The sequence below is a fragment of the Wasmannia auropunctata genome, unplaced genomic scaffold (assembly GCF_000956235.1).
Source record: "Wasmannia auropunctata unplaced genomic scaffold, wasmannia.A_1.0 LD335634.1, whole genome shotgun sequence".
Lineage (NCBI taxonomy): Eukaryota > Metazoa > Arthropoda > Insecta > Hymenoptera > Formicidae > Wasmannia > Wasmannia auropunctata.
Genome location: NW_012027256.1, coordinates 997802 through 1022086, shown reverse-complemented (window position 1 = coordinate 1022086; position 24285 = coordinate 997802). Strand labels below are relative to the sequence as shown.

At 42.1% G+C, this 24285-nt stretch overlaps 2 protein-coding genes across 3 annotated transcripts in view; one reads left to right on the top strand and one right to left on the bottom strand.

Moving 5' to 3' along the window:
• Positions 1-17242, top strand: part of LOC105456549 (disintegrin and metalloproteinase domain-containing protein 10) — a 128884-nt gene extending 111642 nt beyond the window's left edge. The window contains exons 3-15 of one of the 2 annotated variants that reach the window (XM_011700677.1): positions 2540-2734; positions 7454-7752; positions 8926-9072; positions 9185-9333; positions 9421-9655; positions 9755-9929; positions 10042-10210; positions 10306-10483; positions 10564-10797; positions 10887-11003; positions 11093-11257; positions 11362-11491; positions 12409-17242. In XM_011700677.1, the coding sequence (XP_011698979.1) occupies positions 2540-2734; positions 7454-7752; positions 8926-9072; positions 9185-9333; positions 9421-9655; positions 9755-9929; positions 10042-10210; positions 10306-10483; positions 10564-10797; positions 10887-11003; positions 11093-11257; positions 11362-11491; positions 12409-12551 (2336 nt within the window). In that variant the 3' untranslated portion in view covers positions 12552-17242. Of the gene's footprint in view, positions 1-2539; positions 2735-7453; positions 7753-8925; positions 9073-9184; positions 9334-9420; positions 9656-9754; positions 9930-10041; positions 10211-10305; positions 10484-10563; positions 10798-10886; positions 11004-11092; positions 11258-11361; positions 11492-12387 lie in introns of both variants that reach the window. The other variant, XM_011700676.1, reaches the window with a different exon arrangement.
• A 69-nt stretch (positions 17243-17311) lies between these two features.
• On the bottom strand, positions 17312-21973 carry LOC105456548 (membrane-associated protein Hem). The gene is made up of 2 exons (XM_011700675.1): positions 21803-21973; positions 17312-21711 (listed from the first exon to the last, which is right to left on the bottom strand). Exon 2 carries the CDS (start codon positions 21551-21553, stop codon positions 18185-18187), a length of 3369 nt encoding a protein of 1122 aa, XP_011698977.1. The 5' UTR covers positions 21554-21711; positions 21803-21973; the 3' UTR covers positions 17312-18184.
• Between the last annotated feature and the right edge of the window lie 2312 nt (positions 21974-24285).

Genomic DNA, 24285 nt, shown 5'->3' with positions numbered 1-24285 from the left:
TTAATGATTCAATACTATCTTTTCACATTGGGCGCGTTAGTCGCAAAATGTGTCGCAAAATATTTTCCATGCATAATACGCGACGGAGATACGATTCCAACCGTTTCCTTTAGAGCCAAATGTATTTCTGTCGACAAACGTGGCTCCTTTGCCACAAAGGAAAATAAAATATTCATTGCACGTTTTATTGAAGAAATTTTCAAATCGGATGATATAACTGTGGAATCTGTGAATTCCCGAATTTCGCAGATGATTGACAAAAAGGCATTTTTCTTTTTTCCGTTATATTACTTCCTTTGATACATATATTAGTTTCGCAAAATCTATTTTATAGAGTTGGTAAGCGTTCTTACGAGAAAAAATTCTCAAAGGCTACATTCATTCGATTAAATACGTTTCGTATATTGGAGGATTAATTAAAAAGATTATATATGATTATATCAAGATGCAATAAGTTACAAGTAGAAACTAAAAGATTTTGAATTAAAATTATTAGACAAATTGATTGGTACAAATACAGAGAGAAGTATTTCTTTAGACAAATATTTCTCTTAACAAATTTCGAAGAAAACATTCGATATTATAGATGCAGATTGGATTTCTTAAGTCATTTCCCGTAGATTTTTAGACGCTGAATACGAATCAAGCTGTAAAATTGCTCTGTTTCTTCAGATTCATGAGACTTCAGATTTATGAGATAAATGAGATTAAAAGGGCCAAGCATGGTGTTTAGACAATATTTATATATTTATTTAGAGAACATCGAGTTTTCTATAGTATATCTGCTTACGCTATCATATAGTCAGTTTTGAACTGCAACATCCATTTTGAATCATCCCTATACAATTTTTTTTGTCCGAGATAAACAACATCTAAAATACAAGGTTTATAATGCTAATGAATGCACGCAGTATATGTGTCGCACAAGCTACAAAATTTATAGGTTAACATGTTTAATATGTCGCACACAAGCTATAAGATTTGTGGGTTAACATGATTAATTTTAATGTTTTACCTTAATTTTTACATTGCGTAAAAAATATAGGTCAAGTACGATTGCGTGTATTCATATGCATTGCAAACCTCGTATCTTAAATCTTGGACAAAAAAATCGTACGAAAACGACTCAAAATGGATTTTGCAGTTTAAAACTGATATCATATGATAGTATAAGGAGAAACACTATAAAAATCGATATTCTCTAAATAAATGCATGAACATTGCCTAAAACGTCATGTTTAGCTTTTTGAATCTCATTTATCTCGTAAATTAGAAAAAATTGACAGCCAGATTTATATTTAACGTCCAATATTATTTGAATCTATGGGAAATGATTTGAGAAACCGTGCCTATCATGTCGACCAGTGAAATTATTTCAAACAATCGCGTCTTTTCTGTCAAACAATATAGTTTAATGCAACAAAACAAAATTTCTATGAAACACAAAATAATGTTTTATTTAAACTTATATTGTTTTACTGAAATAAATATAAGCCAAACAGAAAAAACACAATTTGAAACAATTTTCTTTCGAAATTTGTTAAATCTAAAGAAATATTTCTCTCTGAGCAACTTCTAACATAAAATAACCGGTATATATTATGTTAACGTTTATTCACAAATAAGAATTTTATCTCTGATTTGTAAATAAATGTTAACAGAATAAACAGTTATTGTAGGTTAAAAATAAAACAATTGAATCAAAATTAAATTTTTATTAGCGAGTTATCGGTAATTAACGATATAGAAAGTAATTGCTTTTGAATTTTAAAAATTATATGAGCGGAAATTGACACAAATCATTTGTATATGAAGTATTTTGTTACTACAGAGAACACATTCTACATATATCAAATTTACATGTATATAAATTCTTCAACGCAATAATTAAATCAAGTTTCTATTTTATTCCGTTTAATTTTTAAAATTTTTCATTCTCGCAAAAAGATAAAAATATACATGCGCGCTATTAATTTTCCTACATCCTGCATCCTGGTTAAGCGAATAAATTAGGCAGCGAGACAGCAGGAGCAAGTTGCTGCGTAAGCCAGCAGTTTCTGGTGCAGAAAGTTTTGCCGAGAAACGAAGTTTCCGCCATCGTCGATACTTTTTCAAGCGAAGCGAGAGTCACATTCGTTCGAACATGGTTTCTTACTCGCATGTGCGTTTCCAAATATTCGTGTTGCTTCCATAATTTTCTTTTCTTTTCATCGTAACAGAGGAACAGAAAAAGGATAAAAAATGAAAAATGAAAAATTGTTAATCTTATTTCAATATTTGGAAGAAAGATATCTGTGTTTTTGGAAGATGTTATAATTATTTATGTATATATATTTACGAAGTTTAACACGTGATTTTTTTTAATCCACCACACACTAAATGATAATCTGTACTTTGCTATAAATAACTTCACTCGTTATACTCGAATTGAACGAGAGGCTTGGGCTCTTAGAAAATTTATCGCCGCGATTAATATGACAAAAATTTCTGCAGATATTCTTGACACGCGTCTGATCAGGAATATATCTTCTGCTTTCAGGTGAACCTGGTAGCCACGTGTTCGGAAGCGTCAGTGATGGAGTCTTCCACGGGAAGATAGTATCACCGAAAAGTGGTGCGTGGTACGTGGAAAGGGCGCATTACTACTTTCCGCCACACGAGATAAACGAGACGCTGCATTCCGTGATCTATCACGAGAATGACGTCGGTGATCCGTACGTGGACGTTCGGCAAGGTGAGGTGCAAAAAAAAGAAACAAGATTTTTTCTACCAATTATTACGGACTATATTACGGCCTATATTCAAAACGCGCTAACGATTAAATATTAGAACGCTAACAGTTTAGCTGTAGTTTACGTTATACGTGTACATTATAGAATTTCAGAGGTAAAAGCGCGCGTTTTATCGATAAAAGCGTTCTGAATACGGACCCATTTCTTGAGGCGTTACATTATTGTTCGTGCATAAGTTCGCAAGTATATTTTATTTAACAGGGAGAAACGACTTTTAGCTTCAAGCATTTATTATAAATTTGTTATAAATTTTCAATACTGAAATATCCGACGTTATTCGTTGCCCTTTTATCAACAGTTTATTTCATACTTTCAACAACATGCTTTCAAAATATTCAATTACAAAACGTTCAGTTTTAATGAATCTAAAATTTAGTTGAATGCGTAACTAAAAGAAGTAAAAGCATTTTATTCTTTAAATTATAGCTTTTTAAATATCACAAAATATTTTGCATCGGTATCGTACGAATCTTTTCGAGATTACGCCGATTTCCAATACTTTCGCGATTTGTGAAGAAAATTTGCAGCGAATAAATTTTTCTCCGTTACCTTCGATCCTTACAAGCCTTTTGATTAGCTTATGTAGCTTATTTATATCTTCGTAAACTTACGGACGGTAACATAAATATAGTGCATCGGGCTCGAGTCGCGAAAGTTTGTTTAATATCTGATCGAAACAACTTGCGTAATGACTTCGAACAAAGTCGCCGCGAGCTTCATTATGCACACGAAGAAGCAGCGTGTACCTGCCTAATATGCGTTCGAAGAATATGATAAATTTAGATTGGAAACGATTTAAGTTAACTACCGGGTTTGCGATAATAATTGTTACGTCCGTTCGTGCATGAAAGATTTACAAATTATAAGGCGGCCGGCGCGGTCCGAGAACGTTTTTAAACGCTCGTTTGGACATGTTGCTCCAATGCGGCTTGCGCTCGAAGTGGCGCCTCACGACATCGTGCACCTCTATCCCATTCTCCACCCTTTTGTCACGCGATGCCTATCTTCCGCTCTCTTCTCGGAACATCTTCCGCTTTCTTCCCTTAGCACGATCTTTTAACGAATCGTGCTTGAAAACACCGCCGTCCATCCGCGTCTCAGAGCCGAGCCACTCGCCTTTTTAATGAAAGGGTCGATTAATTAAGGATGATTGTAATAAGAGGGTTCTTTCATAGACATGTTAATGAGCTCTCTGCTGCATTCTAAGGGTAGAAATGAACTTGTACGTTGTTGCATATAATTACTTATACATTGTTCTGAGATGCCCCTGTAAAGTTAGCTCCCCCCCCATTATTTAAAAAATTAATTTTTATTTAGAGTTCTTCTATAGATTTTCGATAATTCTCGAGTTCTTGATAGTTTTAAGAATAGTTCTGGCCATTAAAGATAAGAAAATTGATAGAACTTTGCGTGGGTTATCCAGAACTCTCTACAGAATTCTTAGAACTTTCAAAAAAATTGTTCGTACTTTACAACTATAAAGTCGATACATCGTAATCGTCCGTAACTTTTTCGTTTTCGATTCTACAGATTTTCATTCGAATTTTTAATAGAACTTCGCGAGAGCTATCACAGGGGCTATTGAGATATATATTTTACCGAGAGTTATTTAAGCAATATGGCAATCAGTGTACATTTCTTTAGGAATATATTGCTAGTATCGCGGCAATGCAATACTAGCAATACGCTATCAATACATAGCAATATCTCGAGCAATACATTAGCAATACATTAGCAATATTTGGCAATATTGAATATTGTGCAATAGGTGGCAGTACATGAGGTAATAGATGATAGTACATAGATATAATATATGGCAATATAGTACATAGAGATAATATATGGCAATGCAATATTATTGACAATACGAAAGCAATATAATAGCAATAAAGTGTGCTGTATTGCCATAATTAGCACTGTACATTTTTTTAGTAGTGATTTAGTAGTGATCGTATTTTATTCATATAAAGTCTCCCCGGCAATAAAAATGTATATTATATTTGAAAATGTAGCTTCTCTCCTAAGTAAAATTATTTCCGAACTTGTCGGAGAATTAGCCAATTCGTGCGGAAATGGCTAAACTCTTGGTATTCCTCCATGTATACGCATACTCGGGAAAACGAAGTAGCGAGACGCAAGATTGCGTCGTTTAAACAGTGGATTTGGATATCGGAAAGTCCACGGTACGAATTCGCGTGCACCATTTGGAGTATCGTTATAGAGGAAAGTAGTTCATTCGGGATGGGGCGCGCGGATGGAATTGTGCCGCGGGAGTGCAGTCTCTCGTTTTTCGAATCGGGCATAGTCAGCGCGGATGACTGCACGGACGACCGGCTTCGGATTTCGAGCTGCTGCGCAATCCGCGCCGTCGTCACCGCGTGCTTTCTCTCTCTCTCTCTCTCTCTCGTACAGCAGTAGTGCAAACGGCCAACAATGAAATAAACAGACCGGCGCATTACGTGTAATATTTATCGCGCCGCCCGTCCATGCATGCCGCGCGCGGACCGAATCCGCATCGTCTCGCGCCGCTGTGCTCGCCCGCCGGAAACTGTACATCCGACGTTATGAGTTTGCTACATTTATTGGAGCTTTGCACGAGGCACGATGACGCGAAGGAAAGCGAAGTGGAGTGTGGTGCTTCGCATTCTGGGACCAACATACACATACACACTCTCTCTCTCTCTCTCTCTCTTTCTCTCTCTCGGAGCGTAATATATTATTAGACACGGATTAGAAGCTAATTCGAGAAAATCATAGAGGAAAGAGATATATAGAGTAAACTGGTAAAGAAATATAGTTTAAACAAAAAAAATTGAGTCACGAGAGAAGAGCGAAGAGAGAAGAGCTGAATTTTTTTTAAATAGAAAAGAAGTAACGATTCTCGATTCACGCGTGAATTTTAAATGGTGCAGAAATGTGCCATCCGCAAACTCTGACGTGTGTTAACGAGTGAAATATGCGCCGGGAAAAACGGGCGCAGTCGATCCCATTCGTCCTGTTCGGCGCATTTCTTTCATTTCCACCTCATGAAATGTCTATTAACACTAGCGCTGGTGGGCGACGATAATAGACAGCAATAGCACAGACAAACCAATATCGTCACACCTGAAACGCCGCGTCATTAAAGCTCGCGGCTTACGGTTAACCAGCCAATAAAGCCGACAGCCACGATTATCTCAGCTGTATCGGCGGGCGATGTTTATTGGTTCGTATACTTATGCGAAACGACTGTACAGAAGATGAGAGGGAATATCTGTAAAGGGATACGATATTAATCTCAGCTCGTTAACGTCGCCGCATCGACAGGTACGAACCAAAAATATAATATTCTCATTCTATATAAACGATAGAATATCCCACTTTGAGAGTGTAAAAAAAAAGTCAATAACTCTGCGTGCAGCATACCGAGGAAATCGTAAAAATAAAAGTAGAAAAATTCCGCTCTGCTTTCACCTGAAACGAGTTCGTCGAACTTGTACGATTTACGGTTAAAATTACGTAAAAGTAATGAGGATTAAGAGAAAAGAAGGAGCTGAGGAATAATTTACCTTTCAGCAAATTAATCTTTCTAGCTTCCAAAAATGGTAAAGGATGCGAATATCGCGCGACGAAACGCGCTGCAAACGTTAGCAAATCCTCCGCATCGCGTGAAGACGTGTTTCCTCCTCGGAAACCAATCCGAAATCGTGCAAGTTGGTTTCCGATGAGCCGCGGCGCGTTCTCGCACGCGTATGCAGACACATTTCCGCGCGTAACAACGTTGTTATGTACCACGATACGACGCCCGGGAGACCACGACAAGGTCGCCATTAGCCGCCGCATTATGTCCATATATTCGCTTCACGCAGATACCTCGAGCGTATTGCGGAATTGTGCCGATGATTAAGCCGCGCCGCTTGTTTCGCTTGACAACGCGACTCACGCGATTGCAGATTGCAGTTTACGTGACCTGGCTTCCTTCCGCGTCGTTATTATTCGCTCTAATATTCCCGTCCAAAGACATCCCCTGAATATAGACTTCGGCCTATCTATAGGGGAACTCGAAGCCTCGCGTGTATCTCGGCCCCATCGATGATGTAAGACTCCCACGTGGCCATGTGGATGTTTCGAGTTCCACGACCAGATTCAGAATTAATGGCAATGAACTTTGCCATTAATTAGGAACCTCGCGCGGCGCTTCCTGGCTTACGATTCACGCTCTCCCAGATTTTCATCTACCGTAATTCAGAAAGCAGAAATACCAGTGGCCTCTGTTATTACCCTGCTGTTTCCGAGCTATGAATAAACGTCTTAACATGCAAAAAATTAGCGATTTGACGATTAGTTATCGTTTAATAACTGCAGGTGACAAGCTTTATCGTTAGAAATTGCTATAGTGTTTTATCGTTGCAATTCTTACGATTATTCTTATCAAATAAATTGTTGGACGTTATGTATTCTTCCACGCACAATATTTTTAGATATCTATATAAAAATATATAAATATTTGCGGATAAAAATATCCGCAAGCTGATATCGACGACAGAAAAAACTTTTTTCAAGCCAGATGCACATTTTCTTTACCCACTATAATTGTTATGTTCTTAAAACATATTATATAAAATATAATATAAAAACACTATATCAAATGATTGTATCGAGTCGCATGATGAATTTTTCAGGTGACGGCGGCGGATGTGGAATTACTAATAGTGATGTAATAGAATGGATGGAAAGGGTGCAGAATTCCGCCCTACCGGACGAACCACCTACGGCGGCCCCGTCCGCGAATCAGAAGGAGCCGAAACCAAATGTCGCACCCTGGAACGGGGACCGAGAGGCCCCTGGTCACAAGTACAGTAGAGAAGCTAATGAACCTAGTCATCGCAGGCCACGAAGAGCAACCAGGTCGAAAGAGAACAACACCTGCTCGCTCTTCATACAAACGGACCCTCTTATATGGAGGCACATTTCCGAACAGGTACGTAAGGTTTATTTCAAGTCTACAAATTCTCGCAAATTCGCTGAAAAAAATAGCCCTGCAAATATTTTCAAGGCGATTTTAAATCTATGCAATTTCTTGAATAGATATACATTCTCTCGAAGATATTAGATACTTATATTTTTTTAAACGCTTTTTCTTTTTCTTTTTAATTATATTAGAGAGAATATTTGAATGCAATTTATATTTTAACAAGTAAGATTTTTTATTATTTCTTTTATTTTATAAAACTTATAATTAAATTTTTAAAAAATTCGGAATATACGAGAAAAATTAGCACACTTAATTAAATTTTAATCATATTATATTATTTCACCTTCGTGATGTAATTTATTCAGAATTAAAAATTAAATATTTTTTTCCTATATCCTGTACGTTCTTTAATTTATCGAGCGGTAAAAAGAACGAACGCGAAAAAACTGTCATTTGTAATCATGTAAATTGTAAAAGAAGTAAAGGCAGGATACCAGATTGTTAGAACGACGGAATGACCCAATTCTCGCTGGCAATTTGTAACTAGGGAATGCTAGTATTTCCTTACACAATAGAGAAATACCTCGAATACCGACTGTTCTCTTTCTATGGTCACATTCATATGCGTTTTCGTCGGCAGCACGGTCAGTGCAATTCCCCTTTGCATTTTCTCAACAAACCAGACACCATCCGCATTCCCGTGTTCTTTGCAAAAAGAATATTCCTATCCCCCGTGCGCCCCCGCGGTGTTCCGGGGCTTTGATATCACCGTACGTTTGCATAGAACACGTTCCACCGAAAGCAATTATAATGATATTTTTAGATGAATTTTTTCGAGCTCTTTTTTTTACGAAAATTTGCAGACGGCTTTGCTCTCAGAAAATATAATGACGTTAAAATTTAATTGACGTTAAAAATTTAGGAAACACATTTGTATATGAAATTTTAATAAATGCAGACGTTTATATATAAACGGCCACGCTTTTTGTATAAAATTCGTAATTTGAAACTCGAGATGTTTTGATGTTGGAAATAAAAAAGTTGCACGTCGGACATTTCGTCAAATACGAATATATCGAGAGAAAAATTCTTATAATACCGCGTCGCGTAGAATAAGAGAACGGAGCTCTATCTCGGGCAGTTGCCACGGATATATTCAGCGTTTCGTATTTTTCGCAGCTGCATCACGACGCGGAGAAAACCAGGGAGGAAATATTGTCCTTGATCGCGCACCATGTCACCGCCGTGAATTACATCTACAGGGACACGAAATTCGACGGCAGGACGGAGCACAGGAACATCAAGTTCGAGGTTCAACGAATAAAGGTAACGGTATCGCGCCGAAAAGTATAGCATATATACCCGCCGACGTGTGAATACCCGCTCGCTCGCTCGCTCGCCGGAACTGACACACCGTGTCTGCTGTATCTGATAACAGATCGATGACGAGACGGCGTGCACGCCTTCGCAGCCGTACAGCGACCCGAACCCCTTCTGTTTGGAGAACATCGACGTTAGCAACTTCCTCAATCTCCATTCTCTGTCGAATCACGAGGACTTCTGTCTCGCCTACGTTTTCACTTACAGGTAAGTAAAGTACGAATAAACGAAAATACTACCGTGTGTCACTTAAGGTTGTCATGTTGTAAACATTATTTCTCGACGCTTTTACAGGGACTTCACCGGCGGTACGCTCGGGCTCGCCTGGGTCGCTTCCGCGTCCGGCGCATCCGGCGGTATCTGCGAGAAGTTCAAGACCTACACCGAGACCGTGTCCGGCCTGTATCAGTCCACTAAGAGATCTCTCAACACCGGCATCATAACTTTCGTGAATTACAACAGCCGCGTGCCGCCCAAGGTGTCGCAGCTGACTCTGGCGCACGAGATAGGTCACAACTTCGGATCACCGGTAAGCCGGAGGGGGAAAAAAAAACCGCTTTTCCATACACGTGCGTTCAGTCTGTTCGGAGCGCAGAGGTAACGATGACGATCGACTTTTTTTTCCCAGCACGATTTTCCGCCGGAATGCAGACCGGGAGGCTTGGACGGTAATTACATTATGTTCGCCTCGGCGACGAGCGGAAATCGACCGAACAACAGCAAGTTTTCAAAGTGCAGCATTGGCAATATCAGCAACGTCCTAGATGCTATCGAGGATAATAAGAAGAGGAACTGTTTCACTGGTATTTTTACATCACATTTTCCCTTCACGCTACAGTGGTCTTCGGAACGGAATGAGCGGGAGAGAAACGTTTTGCCTCTATTATTTCTACTTATTGCACTTATTATTTGCAGGAGCGTTTTGCGGGAATAAAATTGTCGAGGCTGGCGAGGAGTGTGATTGCGGATACGACGATGACGAGTGCGTGGACAAGTGTTGCTATCCCAAGCAGGTGTCTGAGCTGGACAAGATTAAGAATGACACGGCGAAAGGTTGCAACAGGAAATACGGGACACAGTGCAGGTAAACGCAAATGCGTGCAAGTGAAACGCGCGACATTGATCGGTGGCCCCCTTCGATTCATACTCTCACGAATGTAATTATATGCACGTTTGCAGTCCCAGTCAAGGACCCTGCTGTTCGAGTGAAACGTGCCAGTTCGTGCCCCTCTCCCATAGAGTCCAGTGTAGAGCCGAATCGGACTGCAATTACAATTCCACGTGCGGTGGAAGGTCCTCCGAGTGCCCGGCGCCGCTGCCGAAAGCCAACAAGACTAGATGCAACGAGGGCACTCAAGTAATCGCGCTTTGTTATTCTGAGTGAACGTGTAGCGATTTAGCACGGCCATCGATTTCAACGACGCGTTTATTTTACAGTTGTGCATCAACGGGGAGTGCACGGGATCCATTTGTCTCGAGTGGAATCTGACGGAGTGCTTTTTAACGAGCAGCATCATACCGAACATCGACAAGCGAAAGCTCTGCGAATTAGCCTGTCAGAATGGGACTGATGCGTCAACGTGTCGCGGGACAAGCGAGTTTGCGCACATGGTGGGACTGCCCGAGGGTGGAATGAGCCTCCGACCTGGTTCTCCTTGCGATAATTTTCAGGTAAATTATTGACCTTTAAAGATGAAACACGAATTATTAAGCTTTCTTGGAAGTTATATGCTCATAAAATTTTTATTTTTTTCCTTCAGGGTTACTGCGATGTTTTCTTGAAGTGCCGAGCCGTCGATACGGAAGGACCGCTTGCGAGATTGAAAAATCTGTTGTTCAATAAGGAAACTTTATCGTCGGTAGCGCAATGGATAACTGTAAGTATTGAGCGTTTTATATGTGAGTCAATTGTGACTCTTATCTCTGTATTATATATGTACTGACGTTGCCAGTTATCTGTTTCAAGGAATTTTGGTGGGCGGTGTTGTTAATGGGTATAGCTTTCATCATATTTATGGGTCTGTTTATCAAATGTTGTGCTGTACACATTCCTTCCACTAATCCTAAAAAGCCGCCTGCAAGGCGCATCAGTGATACGTTAACCAGACCGATGAATACCCTTAGAAGAATGGTAAGAACATACGAGTTGCATTTACATAAATTTGTGTATCACCGCTTGAAATAAGAGATATTTGGAAAGTCATTTTGTTTGTATATCACTTGTCATTTGTACAGCGACATCCGCATGGTGGTGGTGGAGCTGGGCCCAGGAGTATACCACCGAGAACAAGTCAAGGTGGGCACGGAACGCGTGGACCCTCTCACGGTTACGGAGAGGGTAGAGGTGCTCAATATTATCCAAAAGGTAAATTATAGTCAGCCGCGTAAATCTCGAGTCATCTACGCATTTCTCGTTGCTTGAGTTTAGTTCCTACGCTTGAGCACCGATTGACATATATGCATACATCGTAAAAAAAATGCGTAAAATGCTCTGCGAGCGCGAAAGAAAGGATTGCTAATGCACGGATTAAACTCAAGCTAACGTTGTTCGCGTTTTCTCGTCCTTGTGTGACCCGCAACTACATCAATGTCTTTTCCTGTTTGCATCTTCCTCGCATTGACGCGCATCTATGACTACCTGATACTATCGTTCTATGATCTGCAGAGGTGAGCCTGGGGCCTATATTCTTACGCTTAATAGGAGCAAATACATGAATGTCAATATTCATTGTCTTACAGTGTAAAATGCAGCTTTAAGCTCGAGACGAGTCTAAATATCTACGAAATTCTTGTATTTGCTCCTAGCTCATTGTTCATGGCATTGCATTGAATGCTAGCTCTGAATACTTTTTCTTTCTCATTCATATATCGAAGCCGAACACCTGCTTTCTGATTTCGCATCATCGACTGATTGATTCCGTCATAAATTATTTAGATTTTCCAAAATAATATTATAATATTATAAAAATTAGCTTCCATAGGCTTCTACTGTACTATATTTGACATTCTCGGGAGCTCTTTAGAAATTATTATTTGAATATTTATTATCTACATTAAATATATAAAAGAGAGAAATAGGCACGCGGAGGATACTCAGAAAGCTTGGAGATCGCGGCGACCGTTTTCCCAGTGTCGTATTTTATTTGGCTGTTATCTTGTACACAGTGGCAGCAAATCCTCTGTCCCCCGCATTTCCCGTCGTTACCTTTTGGTTTACGCGTTTTGTTTCATTGCCGAACATCTTTCTAAATCTTTAAGCAGGATATCGCTCGGTTCCCACAGCTAGTGCGCCACCAAGTAGCGGGTCAGCAGCAGACAATTACGGCCGTTCCAATCACCCAGAACTGTATGCCGGCGCCTATTCGGGCTCCGGGGGAGGGGGGCGGAGCGCAGCATATGAGATGAGGCATCACAACAAGGTGTGACGATCCTAGGACGTCGTCACGGACGAGGACCACCAATCGCGGCGTTGCACCACGGGTCGTTGTGTAGGACGATTGCCAAATGCGAAGAGAACCGATCCACTCTCCACGTAAGGGATGCGACGATGTCTCATAACCGAGGTCGAAGCAATAATTGAGACGAGTTACAGTTGACAATGATCGAAACACACAGATTGAGAGATCCGGCGTGTTATGCTCTTTCATCTGAAGCCGCGTAGAAATTCACGTAAAGAGCCGCGCGTAGATACAAAAGAAAGTACGTATTGAATCGATCTCTCATTTTGTATCGGTTTGGTAGACGTTGTAATTTAACGCGGAAATAAACGTTGCGCGCGAACGGCGACACGGAAAATCGATTTGACCGGAGCCACGGTGACGAGAGCATATTAGCGAATAATCGTGAGCGCCGAGAATTTTATATATGTAATCTTTTTTATGTAGCACCAAAATGCGATCTTTCGCGTCGCCGTTCAAAGAAACTCGTCGCACGATCAAATCTTAGAATGCTTCGCCAAGTGAAGGTGATATTGTTATATGATCAAAGTAATTTAAATCGATCCGACGTGTGATTCATTTTCGCTTTAGTGATCGACGCTGTATTCGCAAGGCGACGATTAATGCGGCAGTGTTAAAGAAAAAAAAAAAGTAGCGTCGCATCCTCGCGACTACGAAGATTTTAAGGCCAAGAATCGCGTTACGGTCTTTGTGTGACGGCGTCCTTCGAGATGTCGATACTTCGTGCATGTCGCTCTCGAAAGTTAGATTAAGTGGAGAATCTCTGAGACCCTGTTTGTTAGAGATTAAACACAAGTTTAGTGGGAAATTGGCAATAAGACAATATATGTCCTTTGGTAAACGGCGCGCACCTGTAAATGAGTTTTCCAAGGGCGACTTGTTGTACTCGTATTTCGTTGACCGACAGAAGTATAAGGTGAAAAGTCGTCTTTTTAGTTAGGTCGAAATTTTATTGAAACGATAAATCTAATTTAATTTTAAAATTTAATCCGGCAGATGTAACGCAAAATGGACAAGAAAATTAGGACTGTCTTGTATAAAGTATCGCCGTTGATCCTTTTTTTTCACAATTTCAATAACTAAAATATTTTTTAAATGGCTTTCTGGAGCGAAATGGCACCCTCTACCATTACCAAACCATCATAGGTCATTTACTTGATCTCTGTACCATTGTAGAATAATAATTAACGATATGTATTATTCTTATACTAATTTGTATTAGCCAATTTTGAAGCGAGAAGTTATGCGAGATTATGATGGATATAAGAGCAGCAACAACAAAACGATGCGTTTCTATATGCGATATTCCATTAACTATTACACACGAACGAAGATGATATTATGATTATTATTAAGCTACGCTAATTATTATTATTATTATTATTATTAATTAGTTGTAACTTGCAGATGATAATTTATCTCCGCCTATTGCGAATGTTATAAGTTATATTTAATTGAAAAACGAGTTTTATAACATGCTATATTAAGTCGGGGGCTGCACCGTAAACACGCAATTATGCGTATAGCGGACCAAAGATGAGCCCTCTTATCGAAATGCGTGAACATGTTATATTATATTATATATATATACATGGGCTCACACACGTACACAGCTGCATACTCGTAAGCGAAAAACGCGAGAGATCGGTTCTTGTCCTCGAGGTGAATCGTATCTGGTGCTGTCAAACCGTTGTCGATACGATTAATTAATGCACTTCCCTTCTTCGAAACGCCAAATCTGACAAATGACTGAGTTCTTTTTCGCTCGTTCCTTTATCGACGTCTTTATGCAACAGGTAACATAAACGTCGAGAGATCGGTGTCCGCTCCTGTTCACTGAATTACAATATTACAATATTACAATGACATAGATAATGAATAATAACGAGCATACGCGTGACATTTAAATTTAGCGATAACTTGCTCGAAACAAATCATCTCAGAGAAAAGCAGTGTGATAGAGATTAAATTTATTTGTTTTTTATCCAATTTGCTTTTATGATTTATTTTTATCACTTTTATGCGATTTATACCTTTAATGTAACAATCGAACAAATGCAATTTTTTGCCAAATGAGATTAAATCAGACTAGCTTTGACATTTCGCACGCGCGCGCGCGTCCATTTCTTTATAATTACATAAAATCGTTTATATAGCAGAGCTTATTTTTTAAACTTTCAATGCAGCTAAAACAATAATGACACATACTGATTGACACACACACACACACACACACACATTTTTGTAAAATTATGAGTAAAACGAGATTGAAAATTTGGCACTGATCTTTTTTCAATCATGTAGAAACAGAATATTAAAAAACAGGAATTCAATAGCATTTTCAAATATCGATTGGTGTGATCAATATATCTCTATGTCTGTGTCTCCGCAATTGAATTACAACCGCCTGCGTTGTAACTTTAAGACTGTGTTTTACCTAGGCGGAAAGTTGGATATAGGGATGCAGAATTGAAACGAGGAGGTGCCAGCAAAGACGCTACAATACGAGTTTGCGGATCGTGTGGATATGTACAATAGACGCAATGTGATTATTAGGTGGATCATACGAGGTCTTGTGAGAGGGAAAGAATAACGAGCGAGAGGAATTATACGAGAAAATGGGACGGAAAGTAAAAAGTTCTTCGGGCGTGCGAGGGAAATATTTGTGAGTGAGAGAGACGCGAAAAAGATAGATCGCGAGTGTGTATATCTGTGTAAATATACCGATATATTATAAAATGATTATATAACCATAACAGATGGTAAAGCGAATACAAAAAAAAATAATACTTGTTTTTTATATCAGATCTGTATTATAGTGAAATATTATTCTGTATTTTGTAATCAGAACGGAAGTTTAGGGATGACGTGCGAGTGTCTGTACGTGCGTGTAATCGAGCCTCTAGATTTTAAGTATGAGTTTTTTCTTTGGCGATCCATCGTGGACCGGAGGAATCGTACGTTATTTAGGAAATTTTGAGATTTCTTGCGTATAGGCAAAAAAAATATATTCCGTTTGACCCCATTCGCAGCCGCTCGTAACATTATATTAACGATTTAGTATGTTTCAATGCAACAATCCGTGACAATTTACGGATGAGATTTTACTGCCAATATCGAACGTAGCCAGGTGTGATTCGTGATTTTCGATTGATTTTGAATACGTTATAGTGCATCGCTAGAGATATTTTCTGCCAATAAATGTTGATTACGGTCTTCTAAATGTGCGATCATAGTGTGAATATTTTAGCGAGCCGTCGAACAAAGAAGACTTTTTTATACGTCCTGTTTTTTAATTTCGTTTTACGCAGAAGAGAGAAAAGAAGCTTTTCCGTGCGTTAAAGAAAAAAAAAAGTGCGAAACAATGTCGTTCGAGGAATCTCTGGGTAATCATCTCGTTCCGAGCCACTGCCATTTGACGAGCAACCTCGAGGTAGTTAGAACTTGCTTTCGGAACGAGCTGACGTCCCGATCGAACAAGTTATCGGTGCGTGAACTACTTTTGCTTCCATTTCACTGCCATTACCATTTTCGAGCGACTGAATTGTTATTATGATCAAAAAAATCGCAGGTACAAATTCGTACGCGACGATTATAACGAGTATGCCAAAGGCTCGGACAAAAAGAAAAATAGATAGCAATTGCCTCGTTACGTTCCGAAAAAGCCTAAAGTGCGAGCGTGGAATGGGGTCAGGGTGTAGTTACTAGTTGACAATTGAAGTCGCTTGCGCGTACCGAAAGGATTAATAACGAGATAAGGAATAAAATTCTCCTTCATCATTTGTCCCAGACCTCTAACTACATACATGCTTAAGCTTATTCGTTTTTCCGCGGCATCCGGATTAAGATGTGACTTTAATCCTCCCCCCCCCCCTCTCCATCACCTCCGCCTCCCCCGTGATAACGAACTTCCTCTTACGGTTCGTTGCAATAACGCAAATGTGTCAAGTCGCCGTTATGTATCGCGCTGATGATACAACGAGAGGCGAAACCTTCGAGATTTATCTCGCGATTGGCGTACCGTGTTACCGAATCTTAATCCAGAACCGCTATTACTGTGACGCGATGCACACACACACACACACACACACACATACATACATACACATAATACAACTACTCTATCACTTGTACATAATGTTAGAGAAGGAAAGAACAAAAAAAATCGAAGATTATATTTTTTCTATCGATCCAAAAACGTGGTGAACCTATCAACATCGTGCATCCGGGATTATTTAAGGCGTAATTTCGTGATCTTTGTACCGAATCTCTTTGCGAACGACGAATTGTTTCCCCGAGGAATCGTTTTTCTTTTTTTTTTTTTAAATAATTTAGAGCGTTACTTGGACTATCACCGAACACCAAGTGACCCTTACGTTCGTGCCGTATCTCTACTTTTAGTCGGTGATGTGTTTTTCGAGGTGTACCTCTCTTTATTGTAAATTATTGTAACCGAGCATGATACTGACCAATCGCTGAACGTAGCTTCAGACCACCACTCTCTCTTTTCCCAAAAAAATGTCTAGAAATGCGGCGAGTGTTTTAAGGATATTATAAATAAAAGAATTATGATTGTGAATATCTCTTGTGTTACGTTAATGTGATTAAAAGAGACAAAACATTGTAAAGAATTAAATAAAGCATACATTTTACATTTACTCGCGTTGTAGTCTCTCTCTCTTTCTCTCTCGAACGACGAGAATCAGGTAAATATTGGCGAACCGTTGTTTTATACACATATTTTTATTTGTTATATAAACTATTGTAAAAGAGTTACAATTGTACATTAAAAAGTCATAATGGGTAAATGACGATACCTACTGTGTGATACATGAATACCGCGATCTCTAGCTTAAAGTCATGGGAGCTTTAACATCATGCGTCCCTGTGCAATAGAAACATTCTTTAAACGTAAAGTGTAATAATAATCGATTTATAATTGAATAATAACTCGATTGAAATTCAAGATATGCAATTATATTAACGAATATTCTCTATGCAATTATATTAACGAACATATACGAGCCGGATGTGAAATGCAATTCGGAGAATACTGTACATTATAAAATGCATATTATATATCACTTAGAATGTATTGTGAAAGTCCGCGAGACACAAATTGTCCTCGATAAAGATTTCAAGAAAAAGATTCCGTTGCAAACGACAGAATCGGCTTATGCAAATGTTTTGCGATAAACAAGATCTCTCAATTGTACGGATTAACATGACGCGCGATTTTTGCCGCAAACAACGTAGGGAAAAGTGGCTAAAGTGCATTACAATGCCGCAAGCGCTTGTACTGTTCTGAAATATCGAGGAATAACATGTCGATAACTTTATTAATTCTTAAACAATCGCGTTTTTTTACCACCCTTTTTTTATGCTCTCGCTGACGTAACGCTTGTACTTTTCAGCGAATACTAACCGAAAACTAATGCCATTCGGAAAGCTCTCGCTCGGCCAGACGATATAATAATAGCAAAGTCCCCCCCTTCGTGATCCGATGTTACAAGTGGACGTAAAAAAAGTGGCCCTGAGTGGCAAGTTATAAATGCAGCAGCACCCCTCCCTGTCTCTCGCTCGTGGTTTCGCTATCAAATTCACGGCTGCGAATGCTCGAGCTTGTACACGTCGTGATATGCGTTACGTATCAGTGCGTATGGGAAACAGCTCTCCAGCAAATCCATCGTCAGGAATGGGGATTCTTGAACTATCTGGTCGAGCAGAAGATACACGGACTCCCTGTTCCGAGTCGCCTCCTTGTCCGCCTCTTGGCCCAATCTCAACAGGCTCGACGAGGCCAGGGCGAGGAACTCCTTCATCCTGTCCTCTATGTCGTTCTGCCCGCATATCGTAAACAGCGCGCCGAATATGTTGTTTATCGCGGTGGCCATGCAATGTATGTTGTTGGAGTGACCTTCGAGTGACGCCCTATAAAAAGAGTTATCATTCCGGGCCAATTTCGGAATGGAAACCGCCACGAAGACCATCAGCAGGCAAACGAGCAGGTGCTCGTCCTCGTCGACCTCAGCCTTCTGATTGCGCAGCGCGGTCGTCAAGGTGGGATCGACCTTGCAGGTTAAGCCGGCGGCCGACGTCATCTCGGAGACGACGCGCATGGGATCGCCGGACGGCAGGTGGTGTCTGAAGTCCAGTATGGAGCTCAGGAGGAACGGTATGCGTTCCTCCAGCACGTCGACTAGTGCCGACTGCGACAGCTGCCGGAAACTGAGAATCACTCCTATTATGGTAACTCGCTGAAGAACGTTGTCCACCTGCTGCAGCTTCTTGAATTGCTCCTTCATCACCTCCGGCTTGTCGAAATTCGTCCTCAGGGAGATCAGCACGTCCTTGTTGCCGGCCACCAGCTTCTTCAACTGTTGCACCTGACTGGCGATATGCCACATCAGGTTCTCGTTCAACATCTTCATGCCGTACGGCCCTATCAATTCCGCTAATGCCCTTAGCTCGTTAATGTCGGAGAACTCCTCGGCGTTAAACGGTATGGCACCTTCGACCGACAAGCTGACGAACGCCCGCTGATTCGCCGAGTAGCAAATGTTACCGGCGCTGACTCGCCTCAGCAGAACGTCCGAGTACCATTGCGTGTAGAGCGCGGCGATGGTCTTGTCGCCGTGGCTGTCCAGCTCCTGCGTTTGCTGCAACAAAGCGTTGTTAAAGACGCGCGTGATATCGATGTGCACGTAATTCTCGATCGTCTGAAGAACGTTCATGTAAGATCGAACGCTGACGAAAAGCTCGGATGGCTTGGCTATCTCGCTGGTGTCCGGATTGTACATGACCATTCCCACCAGCGCTCTGGCGAATCGCGACTCCAGATGTTGATGCAGATACTCTCTCGGCGCGAAGGTGTACTCCCAGACGTTGATCGTAGGGCAGTAATTAATGGCGTAACACAGCTCGGTGAGGGCCATGTGCAGCTTGTCCATCGTCGTCAATTCCTCCCGGGTCTTCCGATAGCTCTCTATACCGGGCTTGTGAATCTCGTACATGTTCTTCTTGTTCTTATCCTTCTTCTTGCGATTGACAACTTGCGAAATTAACAGAGCGCAGTGTTTCGGCAATAATTTGTCGCTCATGTTACACTGCTCGTCGCAGATGGTCGTGATAATGTTCTTGGCTTCTTTCGCCATCTCGTCCAGGAACATATTGACGACGGAGAGGCTCCTCTCGCGAATGTGATGACGCTCCTCCGGGCAGAGCTCGTGGGTGCAACTTTGGAAGTGGCTGCATAAAAGCGGAAAGGCGACGATATAGCGATTCTGAGCGGGAAACTCGAGACACATGTGAAATTGATCCTCGAATATCTTGCTGTAGAAGCAGAAGATGGATAAGTCGGACGTCTCGACCAACATCTCGTCCAAATTGTCGACCATTTTCGCGTGGAAGATTACTGTGTCCATAAAGGAAGCTAATTCTCTATTATCCGCCAGATTCATATTGCATTTCGCAATAGACATGTAGGCCTGCAGCCTATACCAATCCAGTCGAAAGGCACGGAAATCAAACAATTCATTGTCCTCGACCTGCTTTACGGTTAGACTAGCTATAGTTGAACACATATCACTAAGAATAGCCCCCTCGTCTTCCGGACATACCGGGAGATTCTGTATCATCTGATGTAAAGCAGGGGCGTCGAATCCCGAAAGAAACTGGACGTAATACCTTTGAAGCACCTGAGAATATTTTTTTACTAGCGCTCGCAATTCCTCGCAATGGAAGAGCAACTCTGGCAGCTGACGGTCCACCAAATCCTCGCTGCCGCGTCCCTTGCCTTTGCCTTGAATAGGAGGATTGTCCCCGTGTCTCAGCAGCCACAGCACTTCGTCCCTCGCGTGGGAGAGACCCATTAATACCAGCAGCGCTTTCGGCCCCAGAAGACCAGGCTGATCCGTCAAAATTAAACCTAGTTCCTTGAGAGCAGTCCTCAAGAATTTTCTTCTCTCCCTATGTCTGTAGCCAGCTTTTTGTACTGCTTGGTTGTAACATTCCTTCACCTCCGACACTCTCTTGCCGTATCCTTTCATGCCCTCGAAGAATGTCTGGATATACTGATGTATGTAAATCACCTCGTCTCTGAACAACGCCAATACCCAACCGGATTCCAGAGCGGTGATCCACAGCTTGCTCGGCTGCTCCTGACTCAAGAACGTGTGACAAAGAGTAAATCCCAGAATCACCCATCTCTCGATTCTGTCCAAGCTCAACGTCTCGCAGGACATAGTGTCTGTCGCGGCCGCTTTCAGTATCTGCCCGGGACTGCCGACGAGGCTCAGCTTCTGATCGGCACGCCACGTGTCAGCGGACAGGTTTCTACCAGGATACACCGGCCACAATGAGGTTAGGGCGTTCTTCAGCAATTTAGAATGCGGCACGAATTCCTCGGAGAGCTTCTTCAAAGGAGCGTCATAATCCATAATCATCTGACCTAAACGAGGAAAGCTGGGATCCGACTGGCTGTGCACCATCTCGTGAGCGGCGTTGAAGAGCCCCAGCACTGCCTTGCGATCCTCGACGCGCGACAGGAGGATCATCAGGCTGACGTACGTGACGACGAGGTCCAGATAACCTTTAGTCAAATCAAAGTTAATCGTGATATCCATGTGGACGCCGCATGCGTCCATGGTGGTCAGGAGCTCGCACACGTTGTCCTTGAAATCGAGCAGATCGACGAACGTGTAGTAGTACAACGACAGGGACTTGATGATCTCATTACGTATGTTCATGATGGTCTGCAGCCCCTTTATGTCGATGTTGGGGAACTTCCTGACGATCGTCTTGATGGAGGACTCGAGCGCCTTGTCGGAGAGGAAGGCGGGCTTCGACTTCGCGTCGCCGCATGCCTTCTTGATATTGTAAATGCGCGTCAGCATACCTACGCCCCGGTCGTTCAGGATGATCAGCTTCTCGGCCAGCTTCTGCTGGCTCGGCACGATAGGTCGGGCCATGACCAGCGTTGCTCGATCGGATCGGAGATCCCCTCACGCGATTCGCATTACTCGTCAACTCGTTCGCCAAACGTGAATGACAGCGATCGCTTGACCCCACCCGTCCGGGAGGGAGGCAATTTATCCCACCGGATGCGCCGATTGTATCCCCTGGTTTCCTGCAATGGAAAAAACGATAATTGCTTCACGCGCTCTCGCGACACATCCCCGACACGCCCCCCCGTCCCTCGCAATCCGCGTAGTACTCACCTCGTCGACGCGACATTACATGTTGCACGGGAACACACGAGATGCAATGCGCACCGCGGACACGAGATATATAGGCCGAGGCAGCTTGTATACCTGTAACTCGCCCGTCGTTGTGCTCCGACCTCCGACACGGAGCGCGTAACCGCGTGAAGCTACGCCTGCCTGACTGACAGTGCCGCAGCCGGCAGCGCAGCGCTGCTATCGGCGGACGCAGTGCTGCCAACGAGACGAACGCGAATCGCCTAGACCGTCCAGAGCCAACCCAGGCGTGCCGAGCGTCGCGAGCATATAAATTTGAAATCGCGGCTGTGCGCGTCGAGCTCCGGGTAACTTGAATCGCGGGCGCGTCGCGTCGTGCGTTCGAGTGGCGTGTATAATTGTGAAAAGTGCAATTTTGGAAGGTGGATCGACGCGACGACGGGTCCGATTGCTGGAAGCGACGTGGATCGACGCCGGGAGATAAACGGAGAACTGCGAGGGAAAGGAGGAAGCAGCCGCACAGCGACGCCGACCGGGAAATCTCGAGCTGCTCTTCGTCGAGTATTTCACGTAATGTAAGTACTGCATATCGATAGATAATGATAAAACGAGCGGAATTATATAATCGAAATACATTTTGTTCGATCATTTTGCGAAATTTTCTTGCGACCGAATTGCAAATGTAATGGCATCGAGAACGAGAAATCTGCGTCGTTCGACCTCGCGTGGGTCATCGCGTTTCGCGAGTAATCTTTTTCGATGACAATCGCCGCACGTATGACGTTCGCGCGAGTCAGGGGCAATCTCGCGGTGTGCGGACATAAAATACAGGAAGCGGATTAAATTGGAATTATATATAATTGGAATGAAATTGCATCTGCATCTGCCGTTTTCCGTAGCGGCAAAGCCACGGTATTCGCAAAGTTCCTTGCTTTGTCGCTGGTGCCATCTGCCAATGCGATCCTGCACTTGCTTAACCTTTTTTTTATCACCGTGGGCAATTTACCAACCGACCGACAAAATGTTTTATAAATATATGTTTACTGCTCAATTTTTGAATATATTTTTTAACGCTATTGTTTTATAAACTAGATTGAGATGTTCCTGAATTTGTGCAAGTTATATAATATGAAATCATTTAAAATGTAACAATTACTAAATTATTTAAAAGTGGTAATGCGCTTTTTAAAAATAGAGAAATGTGATTTAAAAATTGAAGAAACATATTTTATTGATATCATTTATTTATGAAATAAAAAATATACTCTAATATTGAAGAATGAATATATTAAAAATTATGAAAGTACACATAAAATTTAATAATACATGTATTGGCACAAAACCAAAGTTACATGATTTTATAAGAGACAAGGATACAGAGCTTTTTCGTTGTATAAATAATTTAGAGCGCGATCGCAGAAAGATTATATCAACGAAGGAAATTCATGCAACGCTCGCACATCGATATGAATCTGTAACGAAACGCGGGAGAGGAACGCATACACAGCATCGCGCAACCGAGCGCGCTAACAGTTTTCACGAAATCTAAAGTTAAAGATCGCTTCTTTACTCCGTGCCCGCGGAATGATTGATAATCCCGAAACGGCGTACATAACTTAGTATTTACAGAGAGATAATATATCACTCTCTCGCGTATATACACGCGCGGATACTTTGCGGATCGTATCGGCGCGGCCGCGCGAGTATAACCCAGAACTGATATCCGTCATACGTCAGAGGGAGGAAACGGCGCGCGGTCAGGCAAAAAAGTCATCCCGCGATCTAGATGTATGATAATGGATATAATCCTTCGGGTATCTTATCTCCTATGAGCGTTATTCGTTTATGAGCGCTTTTGGATGCCGTTCAATTCTCGGTCTCTCGGCGCTCCTTCTTGCCGCCCGCGACGCGGATCTCGGGGCCCTCCTCCTCCTCCGCGCGTTGGCTCGGTTTTACTACTTTCCCATTTTTCATTAGCACAATCAAACTGGCCGTACGCGGAGAAACAATGGCTTCTTGTCGGTCTTCGGCGTGGGCGTTTCTCCGCGCGGAGGAAAAAAAAGCGTATAGATTATCGACCGACAGAGAGGGGCTTGGCCGTTGTGTTTGCCCTCTCGTTCGCTTTTCTCGGACGCGAACCGGGAGAGAGAGAGAGAGAGGGGGGGGGGAGGGAGAAAAGGGAGAGAATGAGAACGATTCTCCTGGCTGGTCTCTCTCGATCGCAGCGAGCGCGAATCGCCTCTGTTGACTGCGAATTCGTAATTGTTTCCTGCTTGGAGGAGGAGGCCAGGTGGAATGACTAACGACCAATTTCCTTCGGCAGGCGAGTCATTCCCCGGTATGATCGATCCGATTATCGCACGGCGGCGTGCTCGTCCCCGCGATTTCGAGCCCGCGTACATCACGGTTTCCTCTTCCGTCTTCGCAAATCGCCGTCGGTCGGCGGACAAATCCCGCGCGAATCTTGGAAAAAATATCCGCACATATCGTAGGATTTCACGGAG